Genomic DNA, 14523 nt, shown 5'->3' on the forward strand with positions numbered 1-14523 from the left:
AGAATAATAGTAGATTTGTTTCAATACTAAAAGCAAATTTAGGGTAAGAAGAATTATCAGAAATAAAAAGCTGCTTCATACTTTAAAAATGTCAAATCAAAAAAATGAATACTATAGATAATTCACACAGATGTTACAATGAGTGAAAGAGTACTATGTAATTCCATTTTTTTTGTTAAATTCTTTTATTGGTACATTTTAGGTGTACAACACAATTACATTTCTCATTGGGAAATGTACCTTTACATAATGCATCTTGGTTCTTATTTTTCCCCCATTCCTTGCCCTCCCTTCACCCCCTCCACCCTTTCCTATTTACAAAGACTTTATTTCCATTTTTTCCATTTCTCATCATTTTTCCTTTCCTTTCTTTCCTTTCTCTTGCCCCTCCCACTACCGCTACCCCTTTGGACCTTTTCTTCCTCTTTTACATTATCGATTATTCATTCTAATCATTGGTACATTTTAGGTATACAATATAATGACATTCATCATTGGAAATTTGCAACTTTACATAATCTTTTTTGGTTCTTAATTTTCACCGTTGCCCAGCCCTCCCTTCAACCCCTCCATTCCTCCCTATTTACAAAGATTTTGTTCCTATTTTTCCATTTTCTCATATTAATCCCATTCCCTTCTATCCTTTCCCCTAGCCCTCCCACTTCCTTCCCCTTTGCCCCTTTTCTTCCTATTTCACGTTACCTATTATACATTTATTCCTTATTTACACTTTCAGTTTCTCAAACCAGAGAAACTATTCAGAATTTATTCATGTGTGTCCTGTTTATTTCACTTAAGAGTATCATCTCAATGTGCATCCACTTAGCTATAAATGTCTCTAATTTCTCACTTTTTATGGCTGAGTAGTACTCCATTTTATAAAAATACATTTTCTTTATCCAGTCTCCAGTTGATGGGCATTTGGGCTGTTTCCAAGTTTTAGCTATCACAAACTGTGCTGCTATGAACATGGGTGCACATATATCACTGTGGTATGATTTTTTCAGTTCTTTGGGGAAGATCCCCAGCAGTGCAATAGCGGGGTCAAATGGGACTTCCAGTCCTAGTTCTTTGAGGTATCTCCATACTGATTTCCACAGTGCTTGCACCAGTCTACACTCCCACCAGCAGTGGAGCAGTGTTCCTCTTTCCCCACAGCCCCGCCAGCATTTGTTATTGGTTGTTTTCATGATAGTAGCTATTCTTTCTGGAGTGAGGTGGAATCTCAGCATTGTTTTCATTTGCATCTCTCGAATGACCAGTGATGTTGAACATTTTTTCATGTATTTATTTGCTGTTTGTACTTCTTTGTCTGAGAAATGTCTGTTCATTTCAGATGCCCATTTCTGGATTGAGTCTTTAAATTTGGGAGGTCTGATCTTTTTAAGTTCTTTATAGATTCGAGATAGTAGACCTTTTTCTGAGGAAGAGCAAGTGAAGATGTTTTTCCCACATTGTGGGTTGTCTCTTCACACTGCTGGTGGTTTCTCTTGCTGTGCAGAAGCTTTTTAATAAGAGATCCCACTTGCCCATTGTTTGTGTTAGTTCAAGGGCAACTGAGGTTTTGTTCATAAAATATTTTCCTACACTGATGTCTTCAGGGGCTCTACCTAACCTCTGTTTGAACTGGTTCAGAGTTTCTATTTTAATATTTAGATCTTTAATCCATTTCGATTTGAGTTTAGTGCATGGTGAGAGATATAGGTCTAGTTTTAATCTTTGGCAAGTTGAAAGCCAATTTTTCCAGCACCATAAATTAAAGAGGCTATCTTTCCTCCAGTGAGGGTGTTTGGCTCCTTTGTCGAAGATGAGATGGCTGAGTGTGTCTGGAGTTGTTTCTGCATCTTCTAATCTGTTCCACTGGTCCTCAGGTCTGTTTCTTTGCCAGTCCCATGGTGTTTTTATCACAGTAGCTTTGTAGTATAGTTGCAGGTTGGGGATTGTGATACCCCCTGGTATGTCTCTGTTACCTAGGATTGCTTTTGCTATTCTGGGTCTCTTCTTGTTCCAAATGAATTTTTGGATTGTTTTCTCAAGGTCCGTGAAGTATGCTGCTGTGATCTCAATTGAAATTGCATTAAATCTATATAGCAGTTTTGGAAGTATGGCCATTTTCACTCTATTAATCCTTCCTACCCAGGAGCAGGGGATGTCTGTCCATTTTCTGATATCATCTTCAATCTCTCTTTTCAGAGTGCCATAGTTTTCAGAGAAGAGATCTTTGATTTCTTTTGTTAGGTTGATTCCAAGGTATTTCAGTTTTTTGGATGCTATTGTGAAAGGAATTATTTGCCCTATTTGTCTCTCAGTGAGTCTGTCATTCGTGTAGAAGAAAGCTATTGATTTTTGTGTGTTGACCTTGTAACCAGCTACTTGACTGAATTTGGATATTAAGTCTAGAAGACTTTTGGTGGAGTTCTTGGGGTCTTCTATATAGAGTATCATGTCATCTGCAAAAATGACAATTTGACTTCTTCATTTCCTATCTTTATTCCTTTTATTTCTTTCTCTTTTCTAATTGCCGTGGCTAATGTTTCTAAAACTATATTGAAAAAGAGTGGTGATAGTGGACATCCTTGTCTTGTGTCTGATTTTAGTGTGAAGGATTTCAGTTTTTGACCACTTAGTATGATATTGGCTGTTGGTTTTTTATAGATGACTTTTTTTTTTTTTTTTTTTTGGTACCGGGGATCGAACTCAGGTCCTTCCACTTGCAAGGCAGGTGGTGGAACCACTGAGCTAAATCCCCGACCCAATAGATGATTTTTATCAGTTTGAGGTAGAGACCATCTATTCCAATTTTTTGTAGGGTTTTTATCATAAATGCATGTTGGATTTTGTCAAATGCTTTTTCTGCGTCTATGGAGATAATCATATGGTTTTTGTCCTTGGCTTTATTGATACAGTGTATTACATTGATTGATTTGTGTATGTTAAACCATCCCTGCATCCCTGGGATGAATCCCACTTGATCAGGGTGTATGATCTTCTTGATGATCTTCTGCATTCTATTTGCCAGTATCTTATTAAGGATTTTTGCATCTGTTCATTAGTGAGATTGGCCTATGGTTCTCCTTTTTGGTTGCGTCTTTCTCTCCTTTGGGGATCAAGGCGATGCTTGCTTCCAGGAATGAATTTGGGAGTATTGCTTCCCTTTCAATTTCATTGAAGAGTTTAAACAGTAGTGGCAGCAGTTCCTCTCTAAATGTCTTGTAGAATTCAGTAGTGAAGCCATCACGGCCGTGGCTTTTCTTAGTTGATAAGTTTTTAATTACATTTTCAATTTCATTGGTTGATATTGGGTTGTTTAGAATTTTTAGGACTTCTTTGTTCAACTTTGGTAATTAGGGTTAGGGTTAGGGTTAGGGTAATTCATATGTATCTAGGAATCTGTCCATTTCTTCTGTGTTTTCCATGTTATTGGTGTATAGGTTCTGGAAGTAGGTATTGATGATCCTCTGGATTTCTGCTGGGTCTGTTGTAATTTCACCCTTTTCATTCTTAATTGCATGGATTTGGGCCTTTTCTTTCCTTTTTCTGATAAGGTTGGCTAAAGGTTTGTCAATTTTGTTGATTCTTTTGAAGAACCAACTCTTGGCTTCATTGATGTTTTGTATCGTTCTGTTTGTCTCCATTGCATTGATTTCTCCTCTGATCTTTATAATTTCCTCCCTTGTATGAGCTCTGGGGTTGTCCTGCTCTTCTTTCTCCAGAAGCTTGAGGTTCAGCATCAGCTTGTTTCATTGGGCTCATTCTGTTTTCCTGATATGCGTATTCACTGCTGTGAATTTCCCTTTTAAGACTGCTTTCATTGTGTCCCATAGATTCCAATATGTTTTATTGTCCTTGTCATTTAATTGAAGGAGCTGTCTGATTTCTTCTTTAATTTCCTCTGTGACCCATTGGTTATTCAGAAGTGTGTTGTTCAATTTCCACGTTTTTATGTAATGCCTATGTGTAGATTTTTTTTGATCAAGGCTATTTGGAGTCCTATATGCCTCACTTGTCTGTATGTCAAGTTGTTTTCCCTTGCCTGGGAAGTTTTCTACCATTACTTCTGTGAAGAGTTTTTTTATGTCATCTGCACTCTCTCCTGTTTCTTCAGTGACTCCAATCAGTCTTATGTTATTCTTCTTTGCATTATCTGGCAGCTGCTAGATTGATTTCTCATGTTCCCTTATAATTTTGAGGCAATTTTTCTCTTCCTGGTCCTTAATTTAAATCTTATCTTCTATATCTGAAATTCTGTCCTCACATTGGCTCATTCTGCTGTGTAGACCTTCGATGGAGTTTTTCATCTCCTGGAAATCTTTTGCATCTGTTTTATGGATCATATTTGTTTCCTATGTTGGCATCATGTTCCTGAGCTCCTCTCTAGATTTATTAATCATGTCTTGCATTAGGGGCACAATTTCTCCTGTTATCTGAGAAATTCTTTCTGATTTCATTTTTTCCAGATCCCCTTTTGTTGCCAGTTCAGTGGGTCCAGGTGGTTGAGTATCAGAGTGTTCCATCTCATTTTCCTTTGGGGTTGCTGTAGGTGATCTGGAAGTCTGATTTTGAGACTTATTCACGTGTTTTCTCATTTTGATTGGGAGGTGTGGGGGGGTGATGTTTGCGCCCGTGAGGATCACCTCCTCTGAGCTGGGAGAGGTGGGACAGGGGCTGGGAGCGGTGGTAGGGATGGTGACGCAGAAGCCCCTTCCTCTGGGCTCGGAGCAGTGGGAGGGATGGTGGCCAGGAAGCCCCTTCCTCTGGACCAGGAGCAGTGGGACGATGGCTCAGAAGCCCCTACCTCTGGGCCGGGACCGGCGGGACCTAGTAAGGTAGTCTGGTGTTCTGGTGTCCTCTCCGTCTTTGTCGTAGGGAAGCAGGTAGCTGTACAGAGGAGCGAGGAGGGGCTGTCCAGTGGATTGCTGCTGGGGCACGTGCTGATTCGTTGTGTTCTGCAAGACTCGTGAGCTTGGTAGGGCATCTGTAGACCTGCCTGTCTGCAGCGGGCTGACCTGGTGTGTTCTGCACTGCTCGTGACCTCTGTAGGGTATCCACAGACCTTGTGATTCCATTTATATGAAGTTCAAGAATAGAGTGTAAACTACCTATGGTGATTGAAGTGAGAACATTGTCTATCTTTGGTGGGCATTTCGAATTTCCCAGAAAGGGATATTGGATAGCCTTGCAGGGTGCTTCAAGTGGGTGGTAGTTATAGGTATATGAATTTATTGAGCTCTACACCACAGATTGTTGTGATTTACTGTATGTTTTTTCTCAGTAATCAAAGTTAGTTAAAAAAGTAATGATCAAATGAGTGGTGATTTTAATTATAATAATGAACAGACAATCAGGATTGTATATTTTTTTTATCCAGCTTTAAGTTATACTGTGTTGTTTTTCAGTAATGACACTTGAATTTTTATGTGATTGTGAAAGTATTTTGTAGCATTTGTCATCTTTGGGAAATGTCTGCAAAAAGGCAGTATTACTGTGACAATGAAAGGCAGACAAAACAAAATAAAGAAATTATTCTTCTTATTTTCACATTCCTCTGGATGGAAAGTAGTGCCATTCCTCATTGAAATCTACTTTAAGGAAGTTAGTTCTGGGACCAGAAGGTGGGTTTTTTATCAATTAGGGACATACTCTGAGTGACCTAAAACTTAACTGTATTTATTTAGAAGTTCAAAAAGGTTCTACAGAGACTACCAAACCCTCCTGAAGATTCTTAGCACTTTGAGTCTTTCACATATGTATTATTAGTAAATATGATTTTGATTAGAAATTTTTCCTTCCTGTATACTTTGCTTATTGTGACTATCTTTTAACTCTTTTGTCTTATAGTTCACTTAATTATCTAAATGTGAATAAAGGAAAATTAAAATATAAGCGTTCTGGCTATTGGATATCTAGAAATTATTTTGTTATCACTGAGCTTAAGAAAATACAAGGGATGATCAAAAAAGACAGTGAATGCTTAAATAAAAAGTTATTGGAGTAAAATTCACATTGCTATTAATCACTTTCAAAATACCCTCCCTCACTTCAAACACACTTTTGATTTTTCTTGCCACTTTCTACAGCACTTCTGGAAGTCCTCTTTCGTGAGTGTCTTTGAGAGGTAAGATAAAAAATGTGGTGAATGCTCCCATTGTGCACCATGCAAAGAATGGCAGGCTCATAGAAACATTATATTGTGTCCTCATCCAGCTTGCTCACAGAATCTGGTACCATGTGGCTCCTGGCTTTTGCCCAAGGTCAAATGACCATGAAAGGTTGATTCAGTACATCAAGACAGACATGAAAATGCAAATAAAGACATGAACTATTACAGAAAGTGCAAGAATGATGACATAAATCTGTTCAAAGTGAGGGGAGTATTTTGAGGGACATTAATGGCAGTATATATTTTAAACATGTAAAACTTTATATTTCAGATCACTCGTACTTTCACCATACTGAAGCATGTAGTGATACTATTTCAGTTGATTGAAGAAATAAAAAGCAGTAGCTAGAGGTTTTACAAAAATATGCATTCTTTGAAAATTAATATATAAAGTAGATTCAGATTTGTTTATGGTAAAACGTCCATAGTTTTCATTTCTAGCTTGATTTAATATCACTGCGAGCTGTGCAGGTCTAAATCTTGTCTACAAGTGATTATGTCTATGTCTACAAGTCATTGCTCTACTCCTAAAATATAAAGTCACCATTATTATTTTCCAGAACTCAAGTAACTTCATGAATGCTACAAATTTCCAGACTCTTCGGCCTTTGCCATGTATTCAGATATTGGTGGATAAAATTAATCTGGAATATTCTGTCCCGATGTATGCTGAACATTTGGTGCATGTGGTCAGCAGCCTTAGTCAGCCTTCTGATAATCTGCTTCATTATTGCTACGTACACTGTTATCTTAAGGTATGAAAAGTGCATTTTCTTATTTCCTAATTTCTGTTTCACTTCAAGAGTATCAAATTTTTCTTTCTTTCAGTTGTACTTTCACAGAATTAGTACTCCATGTTAAGATTTAAATAAGATAAAAGATGTAATCATTATTGTAATATAATTAAAAAATATATTTATTCAAAAATTTTTTCTTCATTGTTGAATTAGTACCTTGATGTTTGTAAGTTAATGATAATTATAAGTTTTGAAGATTTTATGTATCATTAATGATTTTTACAAGAAGTGTGAAAGAAAGCTTAGTCTAATATCTGTGCTTTAAAAGACATGATTTCTTTGAAGGAAACATTTATCTGAGGCATAATGTTTTATAAAAAGTAGGTTTAACATAGTTTTAGTCACTTTTAGTTGAATTTATGTTAATATCTTGATACTCAGAGAAAAATCTTTATTATTTTATCTATAGTTATGTAAAATGAATTGTTTGAAGCTTTGCCCAGCTCCAGTTTTTAAAAATAAGTAATGCATCCCAGCACAAATCCCAACAAAAAATAAGTAATGCATTCCAACACAAATGTTGAATAATCAATGTTTTTTAAAGCAAATATAGATGTATAGTCTAAGAAGAAACATCACATAGTCAATCAAATTCTGTTTTATCAACAAGATGAAATTCTAAAAAGTCAAATTCAAGAATAAATTCTAAAAAAACCCCAACCAACCTCAATTTTCTATAAAGTACTAAAAGATTAAAGGAGTTCCTGAATAGTACCCCTGAATATTATCTCTTGTTTCATGGTTATAGTTTAATGTTTAAAGTTCTTCAATATTTGTATATTTGTAAAGAAGAGACCAATTTACAGATAATAGTTTTTGGGCCGGGGATTTAGCTCAGTGGTGCAGCACCTGCCTTGCAAGTGCAAGGTCCTGAGTTCTATCCCTGGTACTGAAAAAAAAAAAAGAAGACTCAATAGTTTTAAATTATCTACAGATTAATTTTGAAATGTTAAAATTAGCTGTTTTCAAACCACACAAAATAGAAGTAGTTTTGGATTATCTGCAGATTAACTTTGAGATGTTAAAGTTAGCTAAAAATTTTGATATGTTAAAACCACATGAAATAGAACACATTTGCTAGATGTCCTAGTAACGGCCTTTTTCAAGAGGATTGGAAGAGAAATATATCACATTGCAAAGTGATTTGGAGACAGAGAAGTACAACTTTTGGGAAGCCATTATTATGATCTGCCACAATGTTTCATGTTATATGGAGAGTAGCAGAGGATTATTTTTCAAAGCTAGACACATACAGAATATTTTATACTTGTGCTTTTTTACTCATTTCCACAATGCATAGAAGTATATGATGTTTTAAAGTATTGATATCACTTTTATCAAATTAATATGTGCATTTTTAAAAAGTAACTCTAATTTTAGGTAGTTTAGTAATCTAAGTTATTCTATTTATATGGGATTCATCTATTTTTAACATTTTTTTTTCCATATTAAAGACATTCAACATTAATTATAAAGAAGATGTACCTTCATCTTCAAGGAAAATGGTCTCAAAATCTTTGGTCACCAATATAGTTACCATTCATACTGACCAGAAATTACTAGAATAGTTGTTCATCACTTCTGCTTGTTAATATGTTAAAGCCTAATTAGATTTCCATTGTAAAGTAAAAGTCAGTGTGGTCCCCATATAGTTATGTTTTAGAAAAAGTGCTTTTGGTACATATATGGTCTAATTTTATTTTTAAATCACTTTGACTACAGCTTTATTGGATGAGTTAAATAGATACATTTAAAGGAAAGCGTTGGGCAGAGTAGGAATAGTATAATGTAGGAAAACCGTTTATTGGCATTAATATTGAATGTAAAAAGCTAAAACCTTGAGTCCTGGTTGTTTTGAATATTTCATTTCATTTTTGATATTTCTGGGGTATAGTACATTTTAATACTTTGAGGATTTTTTCTTTTTTTGGCACCAGGGATTGAACTCAGGACCTCATGCTTGCAAGGTAGGCACGGTGCCACTGAGCTAAATTCCTGGCCCAGGATATGTTAAGAGTTTTCATTTATATAACTCCTGAACTGACTCAAAATTCTAATTTGTTACAAAGTTTTTAGGAGTTTTTGTTTCTTAAGATGATTTGAACAACTTTTAAAGAATTTTCAAATTTCACTTGTAGTGTTACAGTGTTTTAATGATATAGTAGAGGATTTGTGTCTATGTCATGTGTGTTTGGCATTTTTAGTAATCTTTAATTACATACTTAAATGCTTGAGTTCTATGTATTTGTACTTTGTATTAGCTGTGTGATGAAATGATTTATAATTCTCAATTTATAGAATGAAATTTATGAATTGGGAGGATTGGCATGGCTGTATATAGAAAATATGAAGATGAAATTTTATTTTTAACAGTAAAACTGTACAGATTTATCATGTACAGCATATTTTAAGATATGTATTCATTATTATGGAATGACTTAAACTAATGAACACATACATTACCTCACATACTTTTTTCTTCTATTGAGAACACTTAAGAACTCACTCATTTTGAAAATCCAGTGTATTCTTATTTACTATAGTACTTATACAGTTGTCTCTTTTGAATTTACTTTTCCTAACTGAAATTCTGTATCCTTTCACTAGTATTTTCTTAAACCCCTCTCCCCAGAGACAAAACTTGCTTATGCCTTATCAAGACCTCTTTGTTTATTTGGCAAACTCATCCTTTGAATATGTATGTCATTGAGTAGCCTTAGCAAGTCATTTGATATTTGAAACACATGTAGAAAATAACTTATATGAATGCACTCAATATATTGTGGAAGAGTATATAGCTTTAAGGCTTTGTTATTCATAAGGATCAGAAACAACATGTTTCTGAGACATTAAGGTTGTAGAATCAAAATCCCTTGGCTTCAGCAAGTTTTGATCTCACATTTCTAGGGATTTGGAAGAACTGGAACTTTTATACACATGTATTTGGGATATAAATTGGTATAATAATTTTTCAGTATTCTTTATCAGGACCAATAAATTTGTAAGCACATCTGTCTTTTTTTTTTGGTACTGGGGATTGAACTCGAGTCATTGCGCTCGCAGGGCAGGTGGCAGAAGCACACCTGTCTTAATACTTGTCCCAATTTTCAGCATATACCCTAGAGGGTGGGAAAAGCAAATTTTATTTAAAAGATGAGAGAATAAATTTTTTAAGTTTTGTGGGACAATAGAAAAAAATTGAAGATTGTGTAGGTATTTAAATAAAGGGGGCAAAAGTTTCCATAATTTTTGAGTTGACAACATTCAAAATGTTCCTCATTAAAAAGTTTTTTTTTTGTAATACAATTTTATTAATGAGGACAGAATTCTTTTTCTTGGGATAAGATTTTATGTAATTGAGGTTCCAGCTGAGTATTTGCATCATCATTGCATTGATCATAAATGTTTATATATGAAAATTACTTGTACATTGTACAGACATAGGCAGTGTGTGGGATTTGGTCTCTCGGCTGTAGCTTGTTTTTTCTGTTTTCTTTGGAGAGGTTTATTTCTTAGAAATTAAGTTAAATAAGGTGAAAGACTTATACAATGACAACTATAAAACATTGTTGAAAGAAATTAAGATATAAGTAAAAGGAAACATATCCCATGTTCATGGATTAGAAGACAATATTAAAATATGATGGTTAAACTTAATTGTGTCAGCTTGAATGGTGAGGGGAGCGCCCAGGGGATTGGTGGGACACACTTCTGGGTGTGTCTGGATGCGTAATGGGTCATTACTTTGAATACTATATCTGTTCCTTTCCCCCTTCATCTCTGGCACTATTCTTCTGTTCTACTTCCCTGCTACCACGAACTGAGCAGCTTTGTTTCCCCAAAATATTTCTGCCTTGGAGCCAGCTGACTATAGAGTGAGTCCCCTTAAACTGTGTGCCAAATTGGACCTCTTTTTCTTGAAGTTGTGGGTGTTGAACGTTGTATTCAGTAATGGGAAAGCTGACTAATACAATGGAATCCCCTTTAAAATTCAGGTTGTTTTTTTTCTTTTTCTTCTTTTTTTTTTTTTTACAGAATTAAAAAGGATATAGAAAGCATATTACAAAAATTTTTTTGTAATAAATTTGACAACTTCTAAGAAGTACCTTGGAAGACAAATTAATGAAACTAACTCTCGAGGAAATACCAAATTTAAATAGCACCTATTAAAGAAAGTATATTCCTAGCTTGAAAACCTACCTATATGACAACAGCAGGCTCTTATACATTTTAACTGATAAATTATATCAAAAAATTAAAGCAGAAAAAAGAAGGAACACTTCTCCCTTTATTTTAGGAACTCAACATGGTGCTAATCCTTAAACTAGATAAAGATAATAGAAGAAAAAAGTATGAACATAGATAGAAATTTGTTTAACAAAACAAACTATTGGAAGTCAGATCTGGCAGGATGTAGAAAGTGGTTTTGTTATAGGGATGGCATGTTCAGCATTGGAAGATCCACCCCCAAAAGTCATCATTTTATCAGAGGAAAGGAAAAAGCCATATGATCCTGCCACTAGTTGGAGAAAATGTATTGGACTAAATTCTACAGCTGTTCATGGTAAAAGCTATCAGGAGCCTAGAAGTAGAACTGAAACTTCTCAACAGGTGAAAGACATGTACTCCATACTTCCAGTGAGAATGCCTTATATCAATGGAGAAGATATAATGCTTTCTCCTTAAGGTGGGGAACAAGGGCAGATATGCTTACTCTTTATCTGGCCATTAAACTTTGAAAGCTAGTCCCCACCAAAATAGTCTGGCAATAAAATGACACAACTAGGATAGGATTGGCAAGGTAGAAGCAAAATCTTTATATGTAGATGAAATGATCATCTACAGAGAAAATACTAAGAAATCTCTAGGAGCCCCTAGAACTTGTACTTGAATTTAGCAGGATTAGAAAACACAAGGTATATATAAAAATTCAGGTCTGTGTATACTTGCTATAAATGAAGAACTGGATATTGAAATTTAAAAGTTATGTAGGAGTACAAAGGCCCTAGAAAAGTTAAAAACAAAAACAAAACCAAAAACAGTGTTGGAAGACATTTAGTACCTAATTTTAAGACTTCTTCTAAAGCTACAGTAATCAAGGCAGTGTTGGTGTAAGGAAAGACATATAGATCATTTGAATAAAACAGAGAATCTAGAAATAGAACCACACATATATGGTCCACTGAGTTTTGCAAGATTATTTAACGTTAGCATTTTATAGAATATAAATTCAATTCAAGAGCCAAGGAAGAGAATGTTTTCAGCAAACGGCACTAGAACACCTGGTATCCGTATATAAAAAATTAACCTCAACCCGGTTTTCCCATACATGAAAATAACTTGAAGGGATCTATGAACCTAAATAAGAAAGCCTAAAAGTATAAAACTTTAAGAAGAAATTATAAGGGAAAATGTTTATGAATTCAGAGTAGGCAAGAACTACCTAGGATACAAAAACCATGATGTATAAAAGAAAAAAATTGATAAATGAGATTCCATCCAAATTTAGAACTTTAAATGACATCATTAAAATGAAAAGTAGTCCTTCAACATACCATATTTACAATGCATATAACCTATGAGCAGAATATATAAAGAATTCTTAGAGCTCATTAATAGACAACCCAATTAAAAAGTAGACATAAGAAGATGATAAATAGCCGGTATAGCACAAGGAAAGGTGTGCAACTCTAGAATCAGAAAAATACTAATTAGTACAATAACAAGATTGAATTATACATGCATTAGGGTGATGAAGTCAAAAGTTTTAAAAGCCTTGTCATGACTTTTTCTTTTTGTTGGATTCTCCCCCTTTGTGTTTAATTTGTCATGCCCAATGGATTCATTCTGCTAGGTTTCCTGGGGTTGTGATCCTCATTGTCTTTTCCTAGGGTATCGTCTAAAATATTTTGGAGTGCTGGTTTGGTATTCGTGAAGTTCCTGAGGTGCTCTTTATCATGAAAGTATCTTATTTCTCCATCAATTTTGAAAGATAGTTTTGCAGGGTACATGAATCTGGGTTGGGGGCTGTTTTCCTTTAGGGCTTGAAATACATCACTCCAAGCTCTTCTTGCCTTGAGGGTTTGCATTGAGAAGTCTGCTGTGATTCTGATGGGCTTTCCTTTGTATATGATTTGTTTCTTTTCTCTCACTGCTTGTAGAATTTTGTTTTTCTGTTGGATTTCTGGAATCTTAACAATTATATGCCTAAGTGTAGATTATTTTTGACTAAGGCTAGCTGGAGTCCTATATGCCTTACTTATCTGTATGTCAAGTTCTTTTCCCCTCCTTGGGAAGTTTTCTGCCATCACTTCTGTGGAGAGTTTTTTTTATGTCATCTGCACTCTCTCCTCTTTCTTCATTGACTCCAGTCAGTCTTATGTTATTCTTCTTTGCATTGTCTAGCAGCTGCTGGATTGATTTCTTGTGTTCCCTTACAATTTTAAAGCAATTTTTCTTTTCCTCCTCACTAATTGCAATCTTATCTTCTATATGTGAAATTCTATCCTCACATTAGTTCATTCTGCTGCACAGACTTTCGATGGAGTTTTTAATCTCTTGGAAATCTGTTTGTATCTGTTTTATGGATTCCATTTGTTTCCTATGTTGGGATTCCATCATGTTCCTCAGATCCTCTATTTTTTCATCTGTGTCCTCTCTAGATTTATTAATCATGTCTTGCACCATGAGCAAAATCTTTGCTGTTATCTGAGTAATTATTTCTGATTTCATTTTTCCCAGATCCTCTTTTGTTGCCAGTTCAGAGAGTCCAGGTGGATGAGTATCAGAGTGTTCCATCTCATTTCCCTTTGGGGTTGCTGTAGGTGATCCAGAAGTCTGTTTTTGAGACTTGTTTACATGTCTTCTCATTTCCACTGGAGGAGGTGCTTCTGGCGCCCACGCGGCTCACCTCTGCTCTAGGAGCTTGGGATGGCGGCGGGGGAGCTTTCTTCCGGGTTCTGGGACCGGCTTACCTTCTCTGCCCTAGGAGCCTGTGATGGCGAGGACCTTCCTTATGGGTACTTGGACTGGCTGAGCTTCTCTGCCCTAGGAGCCTGGGATGGAGGCGGGGAGCTTCCTTCCGGGTGCTGGGACTGGCTCACCTTCTCTGCCCTAGGAGCCTGTGATGGCGAGGACCTTCCTTCTGGGTGCTGGGACTGGCTCACCTTCTTTGCCCTGGGAGCCTGGGATGGCAGCGGGGGAGCTTCCTTCCAGGTGCTGGGACCGGCTGAGCTTCTCTGCCCTAGGAGCCTGGGATGGAGGCGAGGAGCTTCCTTCTGGGTGCTGGGACTAGCTCACCTTCTCTGCCCTAGGAGCCTGGGATGGAGGCGGGGAGCTTCTTTCCGGGTGCTGGGACTGGCTGAGCTTCTCTCCAGGTTTTTTTTAAAGAAATAACACATTCTAAAATCCATATGTAATATTGAGAGACTACAGTAGCCAAAACAATCTTGAAAAGGACAATGCTGGAGAACTTACACTTCTTGATTTCAAAACTTACTACAAAGCTATAGTAATTGTAATGGTTTATAGCTAGATGTCCCCCTCAAAGCCTTATGTGCAATAAGT

The 14523-nt window shown here is 36.0% G+C and overlaps 1 protein-coding gene across 9 annotated transcripts in view; it reads left to right on the forward strand.

Annotated features, from left to right (window-relative positions):
- Positions 1 to 14523, forward strand: part of Vps13b (vacuolar protein sorting 13 homolog B) — a 728055-nt gene that overhangs the window by 87012 nt on the left and 626520 nt on the right. For all 9 annotated transcript variants that reach the window (XM_087190742.1, XM_087190740.1, XM_087190746.1 and 6 more), the window contains one exon: positions 6721 to 6915. In XM_087190742.1, coding sequence (XP_087046868.1) covers positions 6721 to 6915 — 195 coding nt within the window. The remainder of the gene's footprint in view (positions 1 to 6720; positions 6916 to 14523) is intronic.

The sequence above is a fragment of the Heterocephalus glaber genome, unplaced genomic scaffold (assembly GCF_053883595.1).
Source record: "Heterocephalus glaber isolate CG9 unplaced genomic scaffold, H.glaber_assembly_v1.0 deba00001555, whole genome shotgun sequence".
Classification (NCBI taxonomy): Eukaryota; Metazoa; Chordata; class Mammalia; order Rodentia; family Bathyergidae; genus Heterocephalus; species Heterocephalus glaber.